The 27000-nt window shown below is 43.2% G+C and overlaps 1 protein-coding gene across 3 annotated transcripts in view; it reads right to left on the bottom strand.

Annotated features, from left to right (window-relative positions):
• The window catches only part of LOC147017499 (A disintegrin and metalloproteinase with thrombospondin motifs 18-like), a 181984-nt gene extending 155739 nt beyond the window's left edge, over positions 1–26245 (bottom strand). The window contains exons 1-3 of one of the 3 annotated variants that reach the window (XM_085847208.1): positions 26206–26245; positions 26001–26043; positions 14675–14789 (exon numbers count right to left, since the gene is read on the bottom strand). In XM_085847208.1, the coding sequence (XP_085703334.1) occupies positions 14675–14722 (48 nt within the window). In that variant the 5' untranslated portion in view covers positions 14723–14789; positions 26001–26043; positions 26206–26245. Of the gene's footprint in view, positions 142–14674; positions 14790–26000; positions 26044–26205 lie in introns of those variants that run through there. The other 2 variants (XM_085847209.1, XM_085847207.1) reach the window with 2 other exon arrangements.
• Positions 26246–27000: the final 755 nt, after the last annotated feature.

Raw genomic sequence — 27000 nt, 5'->3', positions numbered from 1 at the left:
ACTACGCTCCGTCGGTGCCACAACTGGATCCGTGAGCGCCTCTCATGCTCGAAAGCTTCGTTCGGACTGTCCCCTCGCGTCTCCAAGCCGGCACGTCGTGCGCAACTCGGTCTGCATGGGAGGGAATCGGAGAGGGTGGAGGGGGGAGGGGGTAGCTGGGAAAGTGGGAAGTTTGGATCGGGGTGCAGGGAACTCGGGAAGGAGGTGGGAGGGTTTCGATTTGGGAACAGGGCTTGACTTTGGAGAGAAGTGACGGGGGAGGGTGGGAGTTGGACTTTCTGATGGCACGGGGTTGGATGGGGAAACGTCAGATGCCCTAGGTTGGGGGATGAGGGGTAACAAGCTCAAATGAGCTAAGATCCTCGTCCTCTTAATGATGACGTCATAAAACCGAATATGACGTCATTGTGAAGTATCAGGTTTGCGATAGATTATCTGTCCTCATGCCCGACTTGATTCCCGCAAACAAAATTCAAACAGCTTGCCTAGTTTCGGAGATAATGGTGTCGGTGATTTCCATTAGCGGCGATATTATGACGTCAACTTTTTTCCTAGGAAGAATATCCAAAATGGGAGATAGTTACTGCCTGCGCGTGGGCTTTCTGCATATACATGGTAAGTTTCACAAAGATCCGATGAAAACTCTGGGTTGTGAAACAAAAAATTGGAATGACGTCATAAAAATTGATATGACGTCATAGTGATATATCATGTGTGCGGCAATTCATGTCTGCTAATGCCCTGTTCGATTCCCGCAAACAGAATTCAAAAAGCTTGCCTAGTTTCGGGGATAATTTTTTAGGCGATTTCCATAAGCGGAGATATTTTGACGTCATAACTTTTTTTCTCAGAGGGATTTTCAAAATCGGAGATGGTTACTGTCTGCGCAGGGTATGTCTACATATATTTGCCAAATTTCAGGAAGTTTCGATGAAAACTGTAGGCTGTGAAACAAAAAAGTCCACAAGAAGAAGATGAAGAACAACAACGTGAGTAAGACTCAGAGATCCTCCACGAGGATGTAAAAATTAACCGGTGAGGATCAGAACATGTGAATTGTTCATCTTCTCCAGATCTTCGTTCATCTGCAGCACATGGGCAGCATCATTTGCTGGGGGGCGCAGCTGTGCCGCTGATGCAGTGCCCCCTGTAGGTGAGAGCAGGAATTTGTAATTTGACCGGTCTACCTGTACGATGACGTGTCCATAAACATGGAGTGGTGACTTGAGGGGCTTCATACGTCACTGTTTGCTTTTTCTTAAGATTATATATTTGCGACTGTTGATAATTCATGGCCTGTCATGGTGGCCAAAAGGTATGCGCACTCGTCCCTCGACCGTCCAGCCTGGGTTAGAATCCCGACCCGGCTCGAAACTACCATCCAGGTGTTTCACAGGCACGGTGATTCATCAAGGTGTGTATGCCGTCCCTCGGATGGACGTTGAACTGAAGTGTGCCAGCATTAGTTAGTGGACGTTAAACATCCCACGGTGTCCTTCTTGAAGAGTTGGCGAGCTATCGCCGGCATCCTGAACAAATTCCAAATTCCTGCCCTAACTTATTGTGTCGGAGTGGCGACCCGGCCAGGATTGTATCCCTCACCAAGAAACTGCTTATGTTAGTATATAGACTAGAGAGTACTACCTAGTTCATGATCTGAGTACTTTCATGGTGAGAGAATAAACCAATGATTAAATAACAATAACACATAGTTACAATAATAGTTGTAGTTAGTAGTAGTAGTAGTAGTAGTAGTAGTAGTAGTAGTAGTAATTGGCAATGAACGAGTGGAAATATGATTTTCAAAGTTAATTTGTGAGATAAAAGTTAGACCACGGTAGGATGGCCACAACCTGACGTCACAAGCAAATCACAGTGAGTCGCGCATTGATGTCACAAGCACAAAATAATCCCTTCCTTCCCATTGATGTCTTGGCGAGATGTTGGAAACGGGAGTGGAAGGAGAGGGGGGACACACTGCTTGGACCTACACACATCAGTGATCTCTTGTTGTGGCCACAGGCCAAGCACATCCACATTTTGCTTGGTCTCCTGGAAGATGATCATTTAAGTTTTTGTGGTTTTCGCATGTGGTTTGCAGTTGCGAAATGTTGCATTTCGCGTTTTTGAACCAGATTTCACGAGATGGTGAAAACACACACACACACACACACACACACACACACACACACACACACACACACACACACACACACACACACACACACACACACGCACTTATTTGAAACAGATGGAGGGAGCCCTGCATACATCATTAGAACAGTGAAAGGTAGTTGCAGGTAGCCAGGTACTGTCATGTCCTCGGACTGATTCGCTGTGAGATGGTCTTCGTCCACTTACATCCCATTGTAGGATCGACCGGCATCATCCGAATATCCTTGTATCCTAACAAACGAACTTCATTCTACGATGCTTCGCTTCTTGTTACTCTGTTTCCAATAAACCAGTTTTGTGCCAGACTTTAGGTTATGTAACATCGCAGCGACGTCACAAATTATTTTCCTGTGTATAGCGGTGATGTCACAAATATTCTCCGGATGTGAGTGTGATCATGGACCATCGTGAGATGGTGCAGCTCCACACGCACGATTCGTCCACAGCTACACTCCTCTGGGGAAACGACCACTGTAGGTGGTCACACACAAATGGTTACTTATCCTTCCTCCATTGTTTAGCTATTTCATCATAAGGCTTACCTCTTTAGCATGGAAGACAAGACGTCCGAGACGTTCTGATTCCAATTCCGAGTCATTTCTCTTCATTCAAATCACCACCGTCCGACCCACTCGTCCTTCTTTTGGTTCACCCGGTACCAGAAATCCACCGATCAACCAGAGCTCAAGCTCTTCACGAAGGACACCGATCAACTGCATGGCCGCACAAGGTTGGTTGGCATAGTTGGTGGCGTCGGGCAAGATGTCGTCGGACGCTGAGAAGAATTCTCTTGGGAGACAAAGCGGTGCACCGTACACTAGCTCTGCAGTGGAGCATCCAAGATCGTCTTTTGGAGCAGCTGGTGCACCAAGCAGGACCATAGGTACAACATCCATCCAGTATATGGAGTTGTCATGTGCTTTCAGGAAAGACTTGAGTTGGTAGTGGAAACGTCGCACCATACCATTTCCTGCTGGATAGTAAGCGCTGGTTCACACATGGTCAGTACCCAGGAGTTGGGTCAGCTCACAAAATTCAGCCGATTCAAACTGGCTACCACGATCAGTAGTGAAAGTTGATGGAACTCCAAAAATTGTGATCCAGGTGCGGACAAAGGCCCTGGTGATGGTAGGTGTGGTTATACCAGCTATTGGTGTAGCCTCCGGCCAACGGGTGAGGCAGTTAACCAAACTCAGTAAATTGCGGTGCCCGTTTGAAGGTGATAGGGGACCAGCAAGATCCATATGGACCCTATCAAAACGCCTACCTGGTGTTGAAAAGCTACCAAGTGGCACGACAGCTTGACATTGGATCTTGGAGTGTTGACAATGAAGATATCACTTGGCCCAACAGCATAAGTCTGTGTTGATCTGTGGCCACATGTAGCGCGTGGTGATGAGTCGCTGAGTTGCTCGAATACCTGGGTGTGCGAGTGAGTAAAAAGTGTCAGATGTATGATGGAATGCCGCAGGAATGTAAGGGCGTGACTGTCCCATCGATGTATTACACACCAGGGTAGTGTTTGTCCTGGGGGTGTTGGGTACCTCACTTTTGGGTACCTCGCGAAATGTAAGTGAACCGGCTGCAGACTGTAGACGGCAGAGCTCCATGCCCTCCCGTTGTGCTGCTGCAAATGCATTAAAATCGATGGCTGGTGTGCTGGTAGAAGACAACGCCAATACATCGATGCATGAGAGAGTGTCGGTAACCGAGTTTGTGGTTCATTTGATGTGCCGGATGTCGGTAGTGAATTGTGAGATATAACTGAGTTGGCCAAGTGTGCGAGGAGAGTGAGAGACCAAATGGGTGGGTAGAGCGCAAGTTGAAGGTTTGTGGTCAGTCAGGACAGAGAATTGTCTGGCCTCTAAGAAGTGGTGGAAGTGCTTCTGGGTGGGGTAAACAGCCAGTAATACCCGATCAAAGGTGCCGTACTTGTGCTCTGTTGGGTTCGTTGTTTTGGAGAAAAAAAGCCAGTGGATGCCAGTCAGTATTGATGAACTGGTAAAAGTATGCACCCACCACAACCTCAGACCCGTCTACCATCAGTCATGTTGGCACCTCTGGCGTTGGATCAATCAAGAGTGAGGTGTTGGCCAGTGCATCTTTGATGGTGTGGAAGCTCGACAAGGTTGCCTCTGCCCATTGGAACACTTCAGGGTGCTTACTAGTTGCGAGTAACTCGTTCAGCGGCTGCAGTGTTGTGGCTGCGTTTGGAATAAATCGGTGGTAAAAGTTGATGAGTCCCAAAATCTCTCGCACTTTGCGTTGAGATGAAGGTAACGCGAAATCCCAAAGGATCTGAACCTTCTCCTCGAGCGGATGGATGCCTGAGCAGTTAACACGGTAGCAGAGGAAATTCAACTCCGGAACGCCGAATATGCACTTTGTGGGATTGATGACGATGCCGAAGTCCTGCAAACGGGTGAAGAGGAGACGTAGGTGTTCCTGATATTCTTTTGCGGTTGTGCTGGTGATTGGAATATTATCTATAGTATACACATTCGAGAAGCGTAATCCCTGGAGCACCTGCTTGATAAAACAGTGATAGGTTTGAGTGGCATGGCATAGGCCAAAGATAATCCAAAATAATTCGAACAGGATGAAAGGTGTGGTGACTGCTGTCTTCAGGATGTCATCTGGATCTAAAGGAATCTGATGGTACACATGAATGAGGACAACCTTGGAGAAGATTGTGGCATTATGGCACCGTGGAATGTTGCAGTAAAATCTTAAATGTGTGGAATGGGGTAACAGTCTGGAACAGTCACATTGTTTAAGGACCAATAATCCCCACAATGGCACCAATTCCCAGGTGTCCTTTTGGGTATCATGTGCAGCGGTGAAGCCCAACTGCTGGATGATGGTCTGATGATCCCACGTTGTAACATATAGTCAAACACCTGGTGGGCAACACATAATCTATCGGGTGCTAGTCGACGAGCACCCGTGAAACAAGGGGTCCCATGATCTCGATGTGATGCTTGATCTGATGTTTGATGGGCTGGATTGTCGCCTATGGGTGCGTTATGGACGGGGAAGTCATAAAGTACTTTCTGAAAATGGCATGTTGGCATGGATGGAAGACACGTGGTATTCAGCAACGAAACAGTGGATGCTTTACCGAAAACACAAAGCTGTGTTGAGGCATCCACCAGACGGTGATGTTTAACGTCTCCAAGTACATTGAAATGACGCAAAAAATCTGCACCCAGGATAGAATATCTGGTGTCAGCAATAGTGCACACCAACAGAAATTAGCGACGTAAACCTAAATCAAGCTGGAGGAGATGCTATCCAAAAGTAACAATAGCACTGTTCGCGGCATATCATGAATATTCCTGTTGATTTTTCTGCTCCGCTGCAGACGACGGCACAATACTGACTTCTGCCTCAGTATTCACAAGAAAACGAAGTCCATTCGTACAATCCACGAGGAAGAGAGGGTGACTAACTTATGGCCCAGGTGAACCCATCACCAACAGTCATGGACCTCGTCATTTCCCTGCGACCGGTATGAGTGCGGTGCTCTACACTGATTAGGATTAGCACCGAAGGTCACATGGTTCGAACATCAATCTGGAGTGTTCATGGAAGGTGAAGGTGGATGGTAGTTCGAGGTACTGTTCCTACAAGGGGAACACGAAGGTGGGCACAACTGGCATTGCACAGCATGGAGCTCTAGGACGAGCTTCTTGAAGTCCACCATTGCAGATTGTCGCTGTGCGATGTGCTGTGGTGGAGGTGTCACATTAGCCTCTGTCGGTGTAACAGCATCAGTGAGATGATCAGCCAGATCTGCAGTGGTGGGTCATGCCAGCTCTGCGTTAGCTGCAAGTATCATGCGGACATGTGGTGGTAAATGTTGCGAGAACTTGAATCTCCTAAATCCTCGGCTGTAAGTAGTTGTTGGAAGTGGCAGTGCTCAGAGAGGGTTGTGTGCTTTATGAGCGCGTCCTTCAAAGTCGTGTAAGGGTTGTTCATTGGAGGTTGTTGGATTAAAATATCTCTCACTCCCATGGCATATTCTGGTAACAGAGCCATTATTTATTTGAATCACGTCGATTCAGTAGCAGTTACAACCTGGTGTTGGCTTAGCGGTTGGTGTGGCTGGCTTGGGATCTTAGGGTCCTGAGTTTTGAATCCCTTGTTCGCCGTTGAATTAACACTAGGTGGGGTTGACTCAGCCTGTCATCCTTCCGAGGTCGGCGAAATGAGTACCAGTGTACTGGTAATAGGAGAATTGCATCAGCGGTGCAACTGTGTCCTCAGCCAATGATGCCACCCACAGCCTTGTGCTGCATGCAAAGGAGGAGAAGGAAGTAGTAATGTTTCTGGATTTCGAATTGGACTTCAAATTCTGTAAACCACAGCTGCCGGTCATTAGGCCAGAATGGTGACATCTTTATCGAAACTGCTGCCACCAATGAAGCTGGTTGAGTGACCAGGAAGGGAATGATTGGTTGGTCGTGTCTGCCGACTGGTTGCACGCTTGTAACTACTCCTTGTCCGTCCATTTGGATCACGTTGGTCAGGGTCACCAATTTGGCGTGGAAGAAAAGACATCCGAGACAATTCTCATGATTGAAGCCACCACCGTCTGACCCACTAAGTCCTTCTTCCGATCCATTCGACCTTCTTCCTACTCAGCCGGTACCGTAAATCCCCCGATGGAACCAGAGCCCAAGCATATTTATATGTTATAAAATCAAAGGTAAAATTATGCCGCTATGTCTTCACCACCAAAGCTGCATGGAGGTTATGTTTCCACCCCTGTCTGTCTGTCTGTCTGTCTGTCTGTCTTTGAGCAGGATATCTCAAAAAGTTGTGAATGGATTCGGATAAAGCTTGGTGGACAATTTGGGTGTGTGACAAAGAAGAATTGTTTCGATTTTGGTGAAGATCTGGATCCGGATCCTCGAGTTTTAAAATTCGTCAAGTAATTCTTAACCATCGAGAGATGAGGCCAAAATCATATATCTCCTAATATCTCAAAAAGTTGTGGATGGATTAGGATAGACGTTGGTGGACATGTTGGGTGTTTCACAAGGATAATTCGATTCGATGAGCCAACTGGGTTTCTACCAACAATCCATTCGTGACACGTGGTATTGGACTTGAACCCAAAACCTCTGGGATGCCGGTCTCGTCTCCTCACCATTAAATCATAATATATAATGAATAAAAACAATTCACCTCTGTTCTTGTTTTTGCTAAACTAGCATTATCAACGACCATGCCCATGATGGATCAACCTCGATGAAACTAAACACAGGAAACCTCATTTTATATAAAGACTAAATATTTCATAAATGAACTTGATACAACCTCGAATATATATGTTTTAAAGTTTAAACCTTCTCTCAAGCTCAAAAGTTTTTATTCATGGACATCTATTTATTATGTAGCCAAATGTGGTGGAATGTTTGCCCCGTCCAGCTCCCCGTCCCCCAATTTTTAACCCGAATTGTTCCACACATGCCAGTCCCTCCCACATTCCCCCTATCTCCTCTCAAACCTCTTCTATTCCCATACCCCCTCATATTCTCTCTCTCTCTCTCTCTCTCTCTCTCTCTCTCTCTCTCTCTCTCTCTCTCTCTCTCTCTCTCTCTCTCTCTCTCTCTCTCTCTCTCTCTCTCTCTCTCTCTCTCTCTCTCATCCTACAATTGTGGAGATTGGCATCGGAAAAACACCATTCACAGGAAAAAGAAAAAGCAGATTGCAAACATTTGAAAGTCCATACATAGTGCCCTTTCGTTTTCCATCTTCACCGACCTCTCCTCCAAAACATCTTTTTCATGTTTTTATTTTTTCATTTGTGAAGTCACTTGAACACATTTTTCAGAAAGTGGATCTGCCGGGTGTAAATGGATGGGGCGATGTTCACAAACATTCCTCAACCCTCACTCTTCCCCACCCTTGTTTTTCACACCACAAACTCCTTCCCCCAAAAACATTCTCCATCATGTAGGTAATTGGATTTACACAACTATATGGATGCCTGCCCCCTGGCAGTGCAACTGGAGTGCTAACGAGTGACCCACGCACCGTCAGATTGCAGGTGGGCGCACACCTATCGCACGAAACCCGACATGAGGATCCGTTTCACTCATATTCTTCCCATGAAAACCGATCGCTCTCAATCTCTGCGGGCGTGCTCACCACTATTTTGGATCTCTCAGACGAACGAGCGAGGTTGTAGTACGGCCATGGTCATGCCTCGGGCATGTCATGTAATAGCTGCGCATCGTGCGAGGCCCCTGCCCATGGCGGGCCCACGCATTCATCCTACATTGGAAGATGCGCTCACAAAGATCACAGGCATCTTGATTTGTCAGAATGTCTGTTTTTATGCACTCTGGATAAAAGCCAAAAAGGATTCTTCAGGGGGCTCTGACACATTGCCCAAGTTGTTTTTCATGCACGGCTGTTTATTCTTGTTAAAATTACCTTTTGGAGAGAGAGATGACACCTTATATAAAGCAAAATGGTGGGAACTCTTCCAAAGTCTTCCCATTTGATGCACTGATGACATCAGACAGTCTCTCACTATTCCACTCCCATCCACTTCCCCCTCAATTGCTTGCCTTTCTTTAATAGCACGGTGTCAAAAAGAGCAGCCTCATTCATCAAAAACATGCTTTTGTGGAACTATGATCATGAAAAAGCAATAAATATGCATCACACTTCAGCAACAGCACATCTCAATTCCTTCTGCTATGAAGACGAGCCAGTGCTGTCCTCGGTCGTGTATAAAATCAATTTCTCACTCATATCAACACACCCACGTTTGCCAAATTCCTCTTGTTTCAAAGCTCACCTCCGAGACTGTTTGCACCCTCGGAACAGCCTCAGTGGTCACATATCCACGCTTTCCCAGACAAAACAACATGCGCACGAACATTTCATACCTTTTCAATCACCAACATCATGACCTCCACACCCACCCAAGCATCGTGTTGCATGCTCAGTTCCCTTGTCAACGTCCCTCAAGAACTTGTCCCTTGTTTGCCTGCTCGAGTTATTTAAATATATCTTGCTAATCAATATCAATATCTCCCAGGTGTGAGCCCTAGACAACCTTCATTCACTTATAACAATGAAATCCCTGACGTTCTGAGCCTCAGCTATCAAACTGGCATCTTAGCTTGTCTGTCATGTTGCATCTCATAATTCAGATTGTTCGTTATGTGATGTTACTCTTCTTTGGCTAGCTTCTCTGGCATGCTATTCATGCTCACCCAGTTTCCCACGCTCAGTTAGAGCAAAGAAAATTCATCATATCAACAAGGATTGTTTAAAACAACAAAGTACTTAGCGATAGAGAGTCACATTGGCCTTTTGTTCTAAACTTTGACAATCAATCAATAAATACATACATCCATACGAAGAAGAAAATCACAATCATAATATACCAGTTCCTTAAGTATTATATTTAACACACAAGCAAGCAGATCTTCAATCTGTGCAATATAACTGTCAACCACCACTACCTCATCTACCCACACTTCCCCCCATCTCTCCTTTCTCTCCAAACAGGCTTTTTCTTTAAAATGTTCAACCGATGCATGTCCTGCATTAAAATAACAGCGTTAAACAGCAATTAAAGGAAATGGATAAAAAAAATCACCCTACGAGTGCAATCTCCATATTTTTTTGGAAAGTCAAGACGTGGATAAGTAGTTGCGCAAAATATTTTACCCAAAACACTTCGTTAGTTCCATCAAGTCGTGGCCATCTTCTGGCGACATTCATGATCAGATCCTGCACTTGATTTCCTGATATTGCTTTCTACCAAAGCTCTGACAGAGATAGCTTGGTTGCAACTATTATCCCATTCATCCAATACATACAAGGACTGCCTCTTCCGCTTCTTCCTACACCTTACTGAACATGGTTGACCTCTTCAGACTTTTGTTTTCTGCATGCATGATGTGTCCAAACTATGATAGTTTCTGTTTTAGCATCACGCTTCTAATATACGGATGTTTCAAAAAAAGAGTGATGCAACTTTAAATATTTCTTTACAAAGAAACAGAAATCTCAGGGACATGATCAAAACATTTCTTGAAAGCTTATGACATGGTATTTTCTATCACTGATTGCTATTGCAGTAAGTCACTGCTGGAGTTTGTGAGAGCCCAAGGTCTGAAATTGGAATTTACGCAAAATCCTTGTAATTGACATTCTCAATGTGTGCCCCTCCACAGTTCAGACAGGCATTGATCCTGACTCCAATGTTCTGTCCAACTTTCCTGTAGGTCTCATGCGGCACTGCCTGGAGATGGTGCTTGTCCAAAGGTCTGTCTCATGTGGCACTGGAAATGGGCTTCATCACTGAACCAGATCAGGTTGATCCAGTTTGGGGACCTCTCCTGCCTGCCACTGAGCCAATTGCACATATCAAGTCTCCTTCTCATGTCATCTTGACTCAGTTTATGCCTAATAGAGATGATGTATGGGAAAAGCTTCAGTTCCTCAGTGAAGATACGCCGGACTGATGTTGGTTTGATACCTAGCTCCTGGGAGCGCTGGCGGTGGGACTTCTTGGGACTGTCCACTGCAGAATCCCACACGGCGTCGATGTTGGCTTGGCTCTTGGTTACTGATGCTGGCCTGCCGCTGTTGCCCTTGCTCTTGTGGTACCCTTGTGCTCAAAATGTTTCACAATACATTGAATGGCACAATTTGTGGGTCCATCACATGTTCTGAGGTCGTATTCTCGACAGAACCTCCAGTAGGTGTCGACATATGATTTTGTCTCATGCCACAGAGCCACCACCTTTGTCTTCTATTTCACTGTCAATGGCAGAGTTGAGCTACAGAGCTAGAACTCCCAGAGACGAAATACCACGATAACAACTCCAAACCCTGAAAAGGAAAACGGCATCGGTCAAGAAACAATGAAATGGCAGGAAGTCAAAGTTGTATCAATCTTTTTGAAACACCCCGTACACGTTGGTCTAATTTATTCAAGCACTGATTTGTTTGTTCTTCTTGCAGTCCATGGATTTTTTTACGATTTGTCTCCAATGCTATGTTATGGGCATGTCGTTGGGTCATGAGTGGCCTCTCTCAGACCTGCTTCCCAACCTTTGACCCGGAATCTGCAAGCCACGGATAACCCTGCGACTCAACGAGTTGCTGAGCAACCACGGACACCGTTTGAGAAGGTTAAGTCTGGCTGGGTTCCCAATCTACGAGTCACATTACCTTACCATTGATTCAGCTCAACTCAGATAGCGACCATGCTCTCAGCCTCCCACCTTTGTCTATTAATTACGTACAGCTGAGCGAAACCACGGAAGGGCTGGCGGCTCGACTAGCGCAGCAAATCAGTGGGGTACAACCTCCCTTCTATTTATTACACACGATGTCTAACCAATGAAGGAAAGAGACAATTGAGCAAGTTTGAAAGAAGCTTGCCAATCAATACAGTAAGCATTTATTTACAGCAAAGCAATTACAAAGCAAATATTTACAAGCAATGCAGTGTCATGCAAGAACAGTCTTACCCTGAGCACTCAAAGAAACCCCTGACACAACCAGCCTTACAAAATAAAGACAGGTGCCGCATTCATCCCGGAAAATTAGACAGACAAGGTAACAGAAAGAAAGAAATAAAGAAAGAAGTCGGGGTGTATTGGCGATCCCTTCCTCACCTGCAAGTGAGCAGGCTTGGCTCCTGTGGGGCTCGACGAGCTGTAGATGCAGGTGATGTCGATGTAGATACAGGCTTGATAGCGTTCGGTTGCGCTCTTGGTGTTCACCCTCGGAATGGATGCAAACTCCCTCAGGATTGGACTCACTCTAACTTTGGACTGCTCCAGATCGTTCTCTGGTGTGTGAAGTCTTCCACAACCACTCCATGCTGGGTTTTTATTGTTGCCTGCATGGTGTCAGCCATGTTGTCCACTTTTAGCAACCGACCCGATTGGTGGAGGCGTGCTGCGATCCAGCGGCCGGGATTGCTTACTTTGTTTCAGGAAGCGCTTTTGTTGATCCGATTTTGGGGTGGTGAAGGCCCACGACCATTACGAAGGACCACAAGCTGAAATGGCGATTGTCTATCCGAAATACTGGTGAGGTGACATGATTTGATAATGTGTGTTTGAGAATTAAGCATGAGAATGGGGGTTTGAGTCCGGATGCCGGAGAATAAAGGTTTGAGAATGGCAGTTCGGGTGTGTGTGTCGGAAACGAAGGTTTGGAACTGCGTTTCGAACAAGGAGTTGGAAAATAAGGATTTGGAAATGAGGTTTGAAGGAAACGATGGGGAAGGTACTACCTATAATCACAACGCATCTCCCTTTCCCATGATATGAGGATGGGTAAGTCAACTAAAAATTACTATTGTAATATCTAAACTCCTGGGTTCTTTTATGTGTTGAATGTGTCTCCCCTGGGGTCTGTCAAAATCCATAACAAACTACATTTCAAAACTGTCAATCTTCTTCCTTCTTCATTATCCATGGTTCACATGCATACAGTGCAACTGGAAATACCAAAATATTCACCAGCCTCCTCTTGGTTTGCTTTGTCATAACTTTGTTTTCCAGATCTTTATCAATCCGGACATTGCTGTCCTCCCCAATGCTAACCATCTATTCATTTCTCCTTCACATTCTCCGCTCATTTTAATCTTAGAACCCAGGAAGATTAATCTTCCCACTATTTCCATGTGATCGTCGCCCAATCTGAACACATCGATCTTCTCGGTTGACAAGATATTAATATTTTTTAGGTTTAAATAAAGACCAGCTTTGTCACTTTCCTTCTTCATGTCTGCAGCAGTTTCATCAAGCCCTCTTTACTTTCTCCCAACAGAGTGGTATCATCAGCATACCTTAGATTGTTGATACATCTTCCTCCAGTCCTGACTCCAGTCTCAATGTCATCACGTAAAACGCTGACATCGAGGTTGAACACAAAGTCTGGAAATTCTCTTTGGGAAGGCATAACCACTGATGTTCACTCGAACATACTAACTGCGATTGAGCTCGTGAAGTAGAAATCATTCCACTGATCCTTTTTCTCAGCGAGGAAGGGTAGGGAAAAAGGAAATTGTTTTACTGTCTTGAAATGAATGACTGTACAGCAGAATCATCAGATTCACACAAGCAATTAGAGCTTTGATTCTGAGTTAACTCCAAGCTTTGTGTGAAGCAATGTCGTGTGCCTGCAGTGACATTTAAACCACAGATTCATTGACGTACACAAAAAGGTAACTTTGGAAAGTCTGGCAGAGTTACGGGCCTCGTAAGAAAATGTCTGTTAATACCAATGTAACTGGAAAGGAAATAGAATAAACAGAGGGGCAGTACCCCTGGACGCTCACCTGGTAGCGGCTGGATAAGAACCAGAGATCCACTGGTAGGTATGGACGACCCCCAAAATATGTAACGGAGAAGAAAGTAAATACCTATGGATTGTTTTTTTTTAAGCCGTGAACAAATTTTGGTATATCACGGGTGATGAAGGTTGTCGTCAAATTTCATCAAAATTGCATGTGTGGTTTCAGAGAAGAAGTTAAAAATATTTGTGGACGGACTGATGGATGGACGACGTGCTATCCCATAAGCTCCCTGGAACTACATTCCAGGTGAGCTCAAAATAGGAAAATCACACCTTACAGAAAAGAAGTTTACAAACAGATGTACACCTGTTTATTTGATCTTCAAATATGGACAATTGCACAAACTGTTGGGAGGGATTTGATAGGGTGCCACATAGAAAGCTGTTGGCTAAGTTTAGGACTTGCAAAGTGACTGGTAGAGTAGCCGACTGTATTGATAACTGGCTTGTTGATAGACATTAAAGAGTGACTGAAGAGGAGGACGCTGGGCTGGCAGATTATAAGTAATGTGGCACATCAGGGATGAATACCAAGACCGTAAATATTTATAATTCACATCGATGATTTAGACAGTGGGGTTGAGTCGGTTTTACAAATTTGAAGATGATGCAGAGCTTGGAGCTATTTTGGATATCAGAGAGAGAGAGGGCGGGGGGGGGGGGGTGGTAATCAGGTTAATTAAAGTCTAGATAGTTTCATATAGACTGGGTAAAACATTGGCAGATGCAGTTCAACATATGGAATTGTAAGGCGGAAGGGATGGGTAAGAATATTGAAAATAGGAACTTTATAATGAAAGGGGAAGTCTTGGAGCAGATGACACAGGAGAAGAATCTGGGGCTGGTAATACATATGGGTGGTAAGCAGACAGCACAGTGCCAGGCAGCTGGAGGTAAAGCAAATATGGTTTTGGGTTGTATTCGTATTGGGGAATAAATTATATTTAAATCAAAGGAAGAATGTAGGATTAACACTGTACAGGAACTTAGTGAGCCCTCACCTCAAATAATGATTATATCTTTGAATTCATTGGAAGGGCATAGCTGCCATGGAGAGCGTTCAGCATAGAGTGACTAGATTCGTTCCAGGGTTAGCTCGACTAAGCTATGAGGAGTGATTTGTAGGTGACCGATCGCTGGCACTCACCAAATTCCAAATTCCTGCTCTAACCTGCAGGGGACACTGCATCCGCATCACAGCTGCACCCCCAGCCAATGGTGCTACCTGCAGCAGCTACTCCCCCAGCAAAGAAAGCTATGTGCTGCATATGCAGGAAGACAAAAGCACAAGAGAAGCAGGTTAAGGAGACAGGACTTTATACATTATGACAAATTATGTATGTGTATGCTAGGTAGTGTGTTGATGCACAATGATGTTAATGTGAGGCATTCATACTCGAATGGATCATTCATCCCAGTAAGTTACGCATTTTGGTGACCTCAGAAGGTGTGTGTGTGTGTGTGTGTGTGTGTGTGTGTGTGTGTGTGTGTGTGTGTGTGTGTGTGTGTGTGTGTGTGTGTGTGTGTGTGTGTGTGTGTGTGTGTGTGTTGTTACAGGTGAGCTTATTAAAGGTGTGTATTGTTTTATACTTATCTATTTGATTGACTGGACTTTTCTATTTAAATGTTTCTAAAAAATTTCATTCTTCACATACCGACTCAAATACTCTTTTATTTCTCTTGGTTTTTGTTTCATTGTTAAGAAACCTCGAAGCATTAATAATTGTGGAGGCTCTGCACAAAATGTTTTCCTCGAAAGAGCTTTTAGAACATCTCTAAAGAAGCAACACTATCAATACTTCGAACTAAAAAACCAGCAGTCGTAGACTGGTACTTATGAAATCGTCAACTTGACCTCTGACCTTGTCTAATAAAAGCTGTCTCTCGAGAAGGTAGCGACGCAAACCAGAAGTTTCTACGATGATTCTGTACCAAACCATCAAAAATCGAATGTTTTGGATGTTTGACCTCACTGTGACCTTGACCTTTGACCGATTTTGACCAAAATCTAATCAGCACTAGCCATCAGCCTCCTGAATCACGTGGTGTAATTTGACATTGGTAGCTTCTTCCGTTCTCGAGTTATCTGTTCCAAACCATCAAAAATCGAATATTTGACCTCACCATGACCTTGACCTATGACCGATTTTGACCAAAATCTAATCAGCACTAGCCATCACCCTCCTGAATCACGTGATGTAATTTGACATTGGTAGCTTCTTCCGTTCTCGAGTTATCGTGCCTACAAACAAACAAACAAACAAACACACACGCAAACAAACACACAAACAGATGACGGAAGTCATCAAAGATTTTGTAAGTAATAAACATTTTTTCAAATAAAAGTCAAATTAAGTCCATGCATGAATAAGTATCACTACTCATGCCTCGTGCCGACCCATCGCTTTGTTGACGAATTGAATCAAAAGACAACATGTTGTACTACACAAACATATACATGTCCATCTGTGAGTCTCAATGAGAATCTATAAATAAGTGAAACCTTTTTTATGCGTCCGTTGACGAAGTCACCGGAGGTATTATGTTTTCGTGTTGTTCGTATGAACGTACGTCCGTCCATGTTAATTTTCTCTGTTTTCTCTGCAACCGCTTAACCGATTGACACGAAATTTTTCCAACAGGTGTGACTGCTATTGTCGAATGTCTTAATGTTAATTATGACATCATAGGTTACGTGGTGTGGCAGCTATGTTGGAAAAAAGAAAAAAAACTTTGGACTCGGTATCTCTGAAACTGCACCATGGAAAAAATAGAAACTTGGCACAGGGTGAGTACTCCTCATGGGGAATAAGTCCGATTTTTACCTCCACCATCAGGGCTGGAAGGAGGTTATGTTTTTACCCATTTCCGTCCGTTTGTTACTTGCAAAATCAAGGATTTTTCAAGTATATTGGCCAGTCGATTTTGTTATTCTGTCTGTTTGGTTGTCCATCACCGACAGGTCACAATTCTAAACTGATCGTCATGAAACTTTACTAAGCTGGATAGGTACTCTCAACTGAGAAGCCTATTGATTTTGAGGTGAAAGGTCAACAGTCATCTTGAGGTTGAATTTCTAAAATCATCATTTTTCATCCTATTAACTTGAAAGTTGAACAGGATTTGCATATTGCATCAATGAATCGGAAAACCAACTATTTGAGGTCAAAAGGTAAAATGTCAAATCAAGGTCAAACTCCTAAAATTCATTTTCAACTGAAAGATCACCAATTTACATCCTATTGACTTGAAAGTTGAACAGGATTTTCATATTGTGTCACTGAATTGGGAAAGCAACTATTTTGGAGGTCAAAAGGCCAAAGGTTAACTCAAGGTCAAACTTCTAAAGTCATCAAATTTCATCTGAAAAATCTTCAATTTTCATCCCATTAACTTGAGAATTACGCAGTAATTGCAAAGTACATCGCTGAATTTAGAAACAAACTATTTTTGAGGTTACAAGGTCAAACTTCTAAAATCATCAATTTCAACCCGAAAAATAAGCAATTTTCATCTGATTGACCTGAGCTTTGATGAACATTGTCAATTTTAATCTTAATGAAATGGACAATTTGATGTAACCATGGCAACCTTTGGTGAGGGAATCCAACCTAATCCAGATCCAGAAACGAGAATTTTTTTGATTTTTTAAAAGTGATTCTTCACCATTGAGAAATGAGGCCAAAAACGATAGGGAGCATAACATTTCAAAAATTTATTTGGCCCAATATGTTCTACTAAACTTGATCAAGCATTACATGGTGGAGGTGTGTGCTCTACTGAGTGCCCTTCTCGTTTAATGAGGCTATAGGTGGCTTCATTATGACATCATAATTGCATAGTCAAATACTTTATCCAATCAGATTTGATTGTCATCTCGGGCTAAATTGTATTGGAGAAAAAATTGATGATGTCATTGGTCACGTTGTTTGGCAACCATTTTTAGATCCTCGTAGAGGATCGCTAAGTCTTACTCACGTTGTTGTTCTTCATCTTCTTCTTGTGGACTTTTTTGTTTCACAGCCTACAGTTTTCATCGAAACTTCCTGAAACTTGGCACATATATCCAGACAGACCCTGTGCAGACAGTAACGATCTCCGTTTTTGAAAATTCCTCCAAGAAAAAAAGTTATGACGTCAAAATATCTCCGCTAATGGAAATCACCTAAAAAATTATCTCCGAAACTAGGCAAGCTTTTTGAATTCTGTTTGCGGGAATCGAACAGGGCATTAACAGAGATGAATTACCGCACCTATGATACATCACTATGACATCATATCAATTTTTATGACGTCATTCCTGTTTTTTGACATTTTTTTGTTTCACAACCCAGAGTTTTCATCGGATCTTCGTGAAACTTGCCATGTATATACAGAAAGCCCACACACAAGCAGTAACCATCTCCGATTTTGGAAATTCTTCCGAGAAAAAAAGTTGACGTCATAATATCGCCGCTAATGGAAATCGCCTATACCATTATCTCCGAAACTAGGCAAGCTTTTTGAATTCTGTTTGCGGGAATCGAACGGGGCATTAGCACAGATAATTTATCGCAAACCTAATACATCACAATGATGTCATATTCGTTTTTATGACGTCATCATTAAGAGGACGAGGATCTTAGCTCATTTGAGCTTGTTTTAAACATAAAAACCTTCAATTGTGTAAATGAACAGGCAAACATACATAGTATGTATCTGTGGAAAACTATTCACGCAGATGGGGATTTTGTCTTCAGCAACAGATTACTTTGGTTCTATCTAAGGTCTCTCTCTCTCATCCACAATTGTCCTCCTTGTATATCCCGCTGGTTGTAAAGGAAACCCGTGGATATTACTTGGAGGACATTCACATGAATTACCGACTAATGTATAATTGAATAGTTTTGATTTTGTTAATCCAGTTTCATGTCGATTTCTGAAGATCTGTATCATGATTATCACATAAGACTGACTCCTCCTTTTGGTTTATTGTCACAGTTGTGACGTCAAATGGATATTCCCTTTTCCCTTTACATTGTTGTTTTTGATTTGCCACTCGATTCTAAGAGAGCTGTAGAACCTGTACTTGTTACTTTTTTAATCGCTGAAAGGAAATTAGCAAGTTATAAAACAAGAAAAGCAAAACTCCTGAATGCAGATGTCATGTGCAATGTGTTGGTAGTTTTTGGGGGGCTCTTATCATTGCCAGGCTACATGTAGAGCTTTATTACTACCAGAGCTTTGGCAATTTGACATTGTTTGAACAGAAATGTGTTTTTTAAGAGTGCTCTGTGCAAAGTATAATTCATGGTGATTTAAAATTTTCGTTTTAATTGTAGTGTGTGTGTGTGTGTGTGTGTGTGTGTGTGTGTGTGTGTGTGTGTGTGTGTGTGTGTGTGTGTGTGTGTGTGTGTGTGTGTGTGTGTGTGTGTGTGTGTGTGTGTGTGTGTGTGTGTGTTTGTGTGTGTGTGTGTGTGTGTGTGTGTGTGTGTGTGTGTGTGTGTGTGTGTGTGTGTGTGTGTGTGTGTGTGTGTGTGGGGGGGGGGTCGAGTGTCGAGGCCCGTTGAGGAGCTACAACACAGACCTGATCAGGACGTACCAGAACAAAAAGAATATCAGAAATAGAGGGAGGGGGAGAAATCATCAGCACGGTTGAGGGACAAAATAAAAGGAGACTTTATTTTGAAGAAGATGGATACAGCCGCAAACACTCTCGATCATAGAAGCGGAAGGGAAAACTGGAAACCAGGGCAGAGATGGGCTGGGAGGGGGAGGTTGACTGGGGTAGAATAGATCATGGTCATGTGTAGGGGATGACCTGAGCTGGTGGTGAACAGCTGTGTTGAAGCCCGAGAGTGAAACATGATATTGAAGAGACTGATGAAGTTGGTTTGAGAAGCAGGAAATAAAAAAAAAGGAACAATTTTATCTTTTACCTTTTTTTGTAATTCCTATTAAAGATTTGTTTTTTGTTTTTCTTTTCTTTTCTTTTTTTTGTGCTCACTTGTGTTTAAACTTTGGGTGTTAAAGGTTTTCAAAAGTCGCTCATTGTTCATTCATAAAAATAAATTGGTTTATAAAGTTTTATGGAGGTAATGTCTAACCTGATCTTTAATATATGCCCCAACATATCCAATATCTTCAGATATTTGAGTGAAAATTTATTGTCTACACAACCCACATATACATATATGCATGTGTCCAAAGCAACCCTTCCTGCCACGGCCACTCCATGTGTGTATAATAAATAGATCATGGCCATTGTCTAATGTCTGATTGAGAACGTGGAATCCTTTATTGTACCCATGGAATAACAACATTGCACAGCATAGCAGCTCAAGGACAAATTGACAACATCTCTGTGTGTTTTGAAAGACAACCTGTTATCAGTGCTCCATTTGCCTGGCACATGAATGAGCACCTTACCCAGAAGCATTAACACCCATTTATTGCCTTCATTTTTACTCCCTTTCCTGCCTGGCATTTTGTCTTCTCTTTAACCAAGTTTAGGTGCCAGTTACCTCTGCCACCGAAGGTGGACGGAGGTTATGTTTTCACTCCTGTCTGTTTGTTTGTCTGTCTATGAGCACGATATCTCAAAAAGTTGTGAACACACTATCACAAAACTAGGTGGATGAGTTGGGTCGGTGACATGAACAAGCCGATTAGATTTTGGTTCAGGTCCTGATCCAGATCCGGCCTATCAGTGTGATACAAAACCTAAACTGTTCAGCGTGGTGGAGGTATGCTGTCTACCGAGAGCCCGTTGTAGTTGTGTAATATGACATCCTCCTGTCAGACTCGTTCGCACGCTGCTTGGTTACTCGGTAGGCCTACCACCCGGAGGAAGATAAAGGGTGCTGGCACTGAAGTGTGTGACAGAATGCATGCTCCACTTATTAAGGACACCGTAAACACTTCAACACTGGAGGTCAAATGAAGTTCAAGGGAAGCCTGTGATCAAGCATTGAAAGACTGCATTAGGGAGAGAAAAAAAACGTGGGCTGCTTGCCAGAATGAGGTCACTCAACACTCTACCTCCTGCCGTGATTCTTTGATATTTTTTCTCAAATATAATTATTTAATGCCTCTCTCTCTTTCTCTCTTTCGCATTACCTCTCTCCCTCCCTCCAGAATCTACATTACCTGTTTTGTCATTATGACCTCTTTGATTATTACCATCATCTGATTATTGGTTGATATTTTTCACACCTTAATTCCATTTTCTCTATGGCCCTTCAGGAAAGTATCCTGAGTCCTATATTTATTGTAATTTACATTAATCACCCTTCCATTTCAACCAAAAATATCTTTTTTTCTCTTGGAGAACAAGGCCAAGCTTAAGCTTAACAACACCCCCCTCTGGGGATCAAATGGTCACCGCCAATTGAACAAATGTAGATTTTGGAGAAAGAAAAACGATTAATTATGTGAAGTGGAGAAGAAACCAATCAATCAATTTCAATTCTCACAATTTTTTACATTTCGTGAAGTTTTTTCCCCCCCCCCATTCAGACGTGCTGTGAGATAGCTCTGACCTTTTTGATAACTGTAGCATCCATCCATTGCTGAAACATGAATCAGCTTTTTTGAGTTTAAATCAAAGTTTGAGAAAAGATGAGCGTTGAAACTTGATTATGTTATCGACTCCGTCATTTTGCTTATGATGTTGAGAATTCTAACTGTACTCTCGTTAAGGGGGTCGGTTTTGCCACTAATGTTAGGAAATGTAATCAGATTGGTGATGTTCCATGATGTAGACAGGTGATGCTGAAACAAAATGATGGGGGCAGATGAATAGTTTTTGACGATTACTGCACTGATGCCATTTGGACTGTAACAATGGAAGAGTCAAAGGTTAAAATATATAATAAAACCTGCATATGAGAGATTCAGCACCTACATGGGAGTATGGCCGAGATGTACACAAACTCGCCTCTCAGCTATCTAGCCTGGGTTTGAATCCCGACCGAGCTATAAACTGTCATCCCTGTGTTTCATCGGCAGAGTGATTCATAAATTTGTGTTCCTTCCCGAGGATGGACGTTGAAACGGCTGTCTCATCTGACGGCATTAGTTGATGGATGTTAAAGATCCCGTAGTGCCCTTCTCGAAGAGTTGGTGAGCTATCACCGACACCCTGAACAAATTCCAAATTCCTGCCTGAACCGTACACATTGCATCAGTGGCATAGCCACGCCCTCAGCCAATGAAGCTGGCCAGCACCCTTGTGCTGCAGACAAAAGAAGAAGAAAAGAAGAAGTAGTGAAGGATTAGAAACATCAGTATTTTCTGACAAAATACAGTTAAGGCAGTCAGCTTTAGCATCAGCAGTTTTGATTGTTGGACATGGTGATACCTTAGTGAATCCTTAAAAACCCAAATATTCAAAAGTACCTCATATGAGGAGCCAAGAAGAGCAGGAATGGTTAGAGGGAAAGTTGTACATGATCAAGTCAAACAAAGAGTGGTGGCAGTTAGGGGAAAATACGGGTTGGAGATACAACAGATTTGGTGAGGCTGGAAGTGTCACAACAGGCTTTGGCTGCAATACCATGGGGAATGGTATGAGAACAGGCACGAAGCCAGCTGGGATGGTGACAACTGAAGTCAACACAGATTAGGGAGAGTTGAATGAGAGGATAGGAAGGAATCAAAGTTAGTTGACAGAGCCTCGTACAGGGACTCATTGCCGTCGGGATGGCATTAGACCTGCAGATAAATAAGACATTACTATGGAGAGGATCATAGATGCAGAGATATTACATAGATGCTGGAAAGGGGTGGGGGCTGAGGGGTGGTGAAGGAACTCTGATAGAGGGAGCTTCTGATATAGATCACACCACCACCACCAACAGGAGCGCAACATTAAAGAAAATAACCAAGGAGTGGGATGAGCAAGTCTGAGGCATCTATAAAGGAAAAGTGTCTTGGGCAACAACAGAGAATGTCTTGGACAACAACTGGAGAATGGGCAACAACGCTGAAACAAGCTGTTTTGGGGCAAATGAGAAGAGCCTGCGGCTGCTAGTTGCATCATTGGCTGAGGGCACAGCTATGCCACTGATGCAATGCCCTTATTACGTACACTGGTGCTCATTTTTCAAACCCCAGAAGGATGAAAGGGTGAGTTAACCTCACCTGGTGTTTTTTCAATGGCTGACAGGGGCTCAAACTCAGGACCCTAAAGCATGAGTCACATTTGCTCTACGGCTAGGATATGGTGGCCATACCCCCCCCCTTGAATTGACAGAAACATGCGGCGGCCGCAGAGTTTCTGAGGTGGCCTCAGGGTGGCCCTAAGCCGTGTGGCTATCTTTTACAGGCCGTAGGGGTATCCGTGGAATTAAAGCGCGGAGTTATAACTTTTTTCATTTCAAGGTTGGCCGTAGCAATTCGACAAGCCATAGCCATGACGTAGATGTGTTCCACGTCGACTGTACGTAGGGCGTACGGTGGGCTTGCGTTATTCGTGCGTTTTCCGTAGGCTCTTATCAATGAAAAATGAATTTTGCCAACCACCAAAAAATTACGGCAGCCGCACTATTTCCACGTTCGCCTTAGGGCCCCCCTACGGTTGCCTTGCGGGCACCTTGAGGCTACCTTGGGTCTGCCTTGAAAATTCTATGGCCGCCGCAGGGACGCCCTAAGGTCACCGTGCGACATCAAATCAAAGACCGTACGGCAACCCCACGTTTTCGGTCTCCACAATTTCTAAATACCCCGTGCGGCTACCCAAAAAATAAAAACATATGTGACTGCTACATTGTGTGACCGTGGAAATATTGCGGCCGCCATATAATTGCTAGTGGCCGTGGATTTTTTAGACCCTACGGCCGCCGAGCCAAATGTGACTGAAGCATAAGTTCCCAAGCTAGCCACCCTAACTGCTAAACCAACACCAGTCTTTTGGGAGCAGAGATGGAAACTGATAAACCAAAGGAGGAACTAATCAATACTCTTTAGGCCTTGTGAAAACACAAACAGCAGTGAACTCTCAAGGACTTGGTTTGACAATAGTGGAAATGACAGTTACAACAGGTGGACACTCAATAATCTGACCGATATAACTCAGCTTTTCAGGAATGAAGCAGGTCCGTATATGAAATCCGTGCAACCAGAAATGGGGAAAGGTTTGTTCATTCAAGTAACATGGACAACGCAATCGTATATTTTTCTGGTCACTCTCAAAGTGAATTTCGACACTTTTATTGTTCAGTATAGTCAATAATTATGACATGTCCTGGACACTTCAAATCCATAATTTTGGCTACAAAGGCAGCTGTCACTTCAGCATTCTTCATCAAGCTTGCTTCTCGATTTGCACATCATACCTTCAAATCCATCTATATATTACTAAAACTCTCATCATGTATGTATGTATGTATGTATGTATGTATGTATGTATGTATGTATGTTCCCAAAATACAGCCAAAACGGTACCGGATAGCGCAAAAGTTTTAGGGCCACCTTACTCACCATTCTCCTGCGGTGTGCAATATCAAATTTCGTTGAAATCGGGCAACGAAAAATATTATTTAAAAAAAATCAATTCCCGATTTAGTCAAGTCCTCTTCGGGATTATTTGATCAATGCAAACAACCTCAGTGATATAGTTCGCTGGAGCTATCTTTTTTTGTTTGTTTGTTTGTTTTTTTGAAATGATTTTTTTTTATCAACCGCTGTCACAACGGGAACCCAACGGGTTCACAGGTCATCTAGTAAACTAGAAAGATTTCATGACATCCATCTTGGAATATGGTTTTCCAATCAAGGTTCTTGTTGCTTTCACTAAACCTTAAGAGTGCAGTCGGGTTTCTGGATCATTAACATTGATCATCAACATAATAAGGGTGGCCTGAAAGTCACTGTACCCCTGATAAATTTCTAGCATCTCGCTCAGTCCCTTCCCCTTTGTCCTTCCCCACTGTGGTATGCGACAACACTGAATTAATGATGTAGGAGTCAGTAGGAAGTCAGACAGCATGGCGGACACAAGTTGTTCCAGTGACGGAGAGGTTGGTTTCTTGTGATTGGGTGCATGAAAGGACACACACAGCCAACCAATTGCTCAAGTTAGGACAGTTTTCACAGAACGCTTTGGAAAACCTTCTCTACAAAAGCAGACGTTGTTGAATTTGGAAAAACGGGCTTTTGAAACAGCAAGTGTGAAGGACAAGAAGCACAGTGGACGACTGGTAACAAGAAGAAACACATGCCCTGCTATGTTGGCGTCAGTTGACCGGTCGCCGAGAAAGTCAAGAAGAAAGTGAACCAGTGAACTTGGCATACCATGGACCACTATACAAACTCACATGAAAAATATCTTCAGTTGAAACCTTGGCCTCCACGATTGGTGAATTCACCGAGTGATGCTGACACGGATCGGTGATGTACATCATGCGGTCTTGCTTGACACCTTCCTGACTACCCTGTCTCAAGGAAAGATGTTGTTTTCGGATGAATGTGCTATCTGTCAAAGTTCACAGGCATGAAATGTGGTGTTCTATTTTAAGGAAAATCCACATTTCACATTGGAATTGGAGCACATCAGCCTCCACACGTGATGATATGGACAGGAATGACCTCAAGACATTTATTTGGTCCAACTTTTTTTGATGGACGAGTAAATGGCACAGCTTATGAACACATGTTAAGAAACAGGCTGGTACCATGACTTGTTACTGCGAGAATAGCTGAAAGTTTCTGGTTTCAACAAGATGACGCACCCATGCATTTTGCATTTCATGTTCGGGACTATCTAAATGAAGCATTCCCTCAACTATGAAAACATCACCAGCTCCTCTACCATGGTCACCACACGTAGTCCTGATATAACGATTCCATCTAACTTTTTGTGGGGGTTCATCAAGGAGAAAGCGTCGACAAATTGGAAAAGAACGTTTGAAGAATGACGCGCTGCAATGGTGGCCTCTTTCACACAGATGACTCCAAACGCTACATAAGATATCTACATAAGAGAACATGGCGACAAATTCAGTGGTGCAAAGAAAATTATGGAGTGCATACAGATACAACAAGAATGGCACTCGGTAGAGCACATACTGTACCTCCGCCAGGCTGAACAGGTTATGTTTTGTATCCCACTGATAGGCCAGATCTGCATTTGGACCTGAACCAATATCTAATCGGCTTGTTCTTGTTACCTACCCAACGCATCCACCAAGTTTTGGCATAACTAACCTGTCCAACCTCATGAGCAGGAGTTATGACCACGAGTGTAGCGACTCAAGTAAAACTGAGTAGCAAGTAATCGAGAGGAGTACCCGAGTTCGCTCGATCAGATAGATGTTAATGACTGATGAACCTTGTTGATAAAATTTGCTCACGAGCCTTGAACAAATAGTCATAATTCGTTTTTTTTATGCCATTGCAAGTTCATATACTCCTCAAAGTTGCTTTGAGCGCTCCTATCACGTATTTAGCAAGTCACTGGATGTCTGCTTGAGAAAATACAGATAGCAACTCACCCCAGTATTTCCTTGCAGCTTCCTTTTTGCCATCTCAGCTCTTCTGTGCTCAACATTACAAAAACAGAAACGTCAAATAGAATACAACTCTCTTCCAACAAAAATATAGAACTGGTATAACGAATTTATAACAAACGTCACGGGAGTAGTTATAATGAGAGGAAATTGTCCATGACGTGCAAAAACAATAAACTTTGTAACGTACCGTGCTTCCTTTGTTAATCAACTGGGAGTATTGACGATCTGTATCATTCTCCCACCAACGCTTTCAGAAACCTGAGTCCATGGGGGTTTGAAACACAAACTGCTTATACATGAGTGCTGCTCTGTCTGGGAGATGTGAAACGAACTGTCATTTTAATCAAACTCAGCCTTTATCACTGACAAAAATAATAATAATACTAAAAAATACTTTTAAAGACTTTCCTGTGGATTTTTGCAAATGTTTGTGTTTTGATGAAGAATGAATAAACGTTTATTTGAAAAGTAAATTGCTCACCTGCATTTTACATATAACTACCATGTAAGGAATGAGAAAGTCACTCGGTAGAGAGCATACCTCTGCCAGGATGAACAGTTTACGGTTTCTATTCCACCGATAGGCTGGATTTGCATCCAGACCTTAACCAAAATCGAATCGGCTTGTTCTTGTAAACGACCCAACTCATCCACCAAGTTTCGTACAAATCCGTCCACCACTTTTTGAGATATCGCACTATATATCGTTTCTGGCCCGATTTCTCAATGGTGAAGACTCACTTATAAAAATTAAAAAACTCTTGTATCCGGATCCGGATTCACATATTCACCAAAATTGAATCAATTCTTCTTCGTCAGATATCCAACCTGTGCACCAAGTTTTGTCCAAATCCTTTCCAAATTTTTGATACTAGTGCAGGCCCGTAGGTGCGGGCGAGTGACACGGCGAGAGAGAGAGAGGGGGAGACATCTATAATTACAGATATAATTGTGAGAGCCTATCTATAAGAGAGGGGGAGAT

This window comes from Eptatretus burgeri, chromosome 11 (genome assembly GCF_056783735.1).
Source record: "Eptatretus burgeri isolate ZD-2024b chromosome 11, Ebu_testis_v1, whole genome shotgun sequence".
Taxonomy (NCBI): domain Eukaryota; kingdom Metazoa; phylum Chordata; class Myxini; order Myxiniformes; family Myxinidae; genus Eptatretus; species Eptatretus burgeri.
This window is presented reverse-complemented; position numbering and strand designations above follow the sequence as displayed.